The following is a 1,624-nucleotide window of genomic DNA, read 5'->3' as shown; positions in this document are numbered from 1 at the left end:
TAACAGAAGCAAACTCATAGAAACAGTTTTTCTTTATTTGAAAAATAACATCACTCTAGTTAAGCTCTTGTAACTATGGCTTGACAAGTCCCTCTTACATAGATAAGGCCAGGGGAAACTTTCATCCAGGTAACTCCAGAATGCAAAAGACTAAGTTTCCAGTAAGTGAAATAGAAAGTAGGAACCAAGTTATGGGTATCTTCATAATCAACTCTAACACTGGAGAAAGCAAAATCCAAACTTATTCCTGCAGTTATGCCTCAGGAAAATCATTGCCTGTTAGTAATTTCTGTTCCCAAGTTTAGGCCTCTCACATTTTACCTCTTATAACCTCCTGAGCAGTTTCTGGACTCCCTGCCTGATCTCCTTGGTTCTCACACCATAAACAATGGGGTTCAGAGCTGGGGGGATGAGGTGGTGCAGGATGTTGAGCAGGATGGGGACATCTGGGGGAATCCTCTTCCTGGCCAGGTTAGTGATGACCAGGACCAGCAGGACTGTGCTGAAGAAGAGGATGAGGATGAGGTGGGAACCACAGGTGCTCAGGGCCTTGGCAGCAGCTCCCTCAACCTTGATCTTTAGCACAGCTTTCAGGATAAAAGAGTAGGAGAGAATGATAAGGATGAGGTCAGAGCCCAGTAGGGTCCAGCCTGCCACAAACTGGTAGAGCCGATTGAAGGTGATGTCATCACAGGAGAGTCTGGACACAGACAGGTTAGTGCAGATGCAGTTCTGGATGATGTTCTCCCCACAGTATCTCAGTCGGGAGGAAAGTATGGGGATAGGCATAGTAAGAAGGCCATTCCGGGCCACAATGAAGATGGCAGCCCTAGCTACAAATTGGTCAGTGATAATGGACGGGTACCGTAATGGGTGGCAGATGGCCACATAGCGGTCATAGGCCATGACCATGAATGTGCAGGACTCCATGGCAAGGAAGCAATTCATAATGAACATCTGGAAGAAGCAGCCTGAAAAAGTGATGGCTTTATTGTCAACCCAGAAGATGGCCAGGACCTTGGGGATGACAGTGAGACAGAGCACCATGTCCAGCAGGGAGAGGAGGCTGAGCAGGTAGTACATGGGCTCGTGCAGAGAGACTTCCAGCCGGATGGTGACCAGGAGGGTGGCGTTGGCCCCCATGGCCAGAAGAAAGAGGAGACTGAGTGGCAGGGACAGCCAGTGCTGCCAGCTCTGATAGTTAGGGAAGCAGATGAGGAGGAATTCCGAGACTAGAGCAGTGGTGTAATTGCTGGGTAATCCCATGTAATGTATCCTGATCACAGCTGACCCTCTGGAAAACCTGAAAGGCAAGAGTAAACCCATTCCAACATGACTAACTATGGGAAAGTAACTTATTTTTCAAAGAACCACTGAAAAATGATAATAGTGGAGTGAGTATTTTATAAGTATAAACACATCACTTTTAAAATATAAACCCATTTATTCTATTAAAATTCTACAAATAGAATGATAGCAAAATGACCATATTTCCACTTTAGCGATCACCTTATAACATTAGAACATTGGCTGATGGGCCCCAGTGACGTTTTGTTTGTTTGCATGGTTGTGCCACACGGCACGCAGGCGTCCAGGGATGTAATTATGTAATTCTCTGTCCAGG

General features: G+C 46.1%; 1 protein-coding gene across 1 annotated transcript; it reads right to left on the bottom strand.

The window, feature by feature from the left end:
- Positions 1 to 324: 324 nt before the first annotated feature.
- LOC129553852 (olfactory receptor 56A4-like) lies at positions 325 to 1,266 on the bottom strand. Its single transcript, XM_055422554.2, has one exon. The coding sequence runs from the start codon at positions 1,264 to 1,266 to the stop codon at positions 325 to 327; it is 942 nt and encodes a 313-aa protein (XP_055278529.2).
- Positions 1,267 to 1,624: the final 358 nt, after the last annotated feature.

The sequence above is a fragment of the Moschus berezovskii genome, chromosome 14 (genome assembly GCF_049115385.1).
Source record: "Moschus berezovskii isolate FMDL1 chromosome 14, NW_MosBer_1.0, whole genome shotgun sequence".
Classification (NCBI taxonomy): domain Eukaryota; kingdom Metazoa; phylum Chordata; class Mammalia; order Artiodactyla; family Moschidae; genus Moschus; species Moschus berezovskii.
This window is presented reverse-complemented; position numbering and strand designations above follow the sequence as displayed.

Bases quoted from the DNA above. Each gene is read 5' to 3' on its own strand.
- LOC129553852 (XM_055422554.2), bottom strand. From the start codon at position 1,266: ATGGGATTACCCAGCAATTACACCACTGCTCTAGTCTCGGAATTCCTC.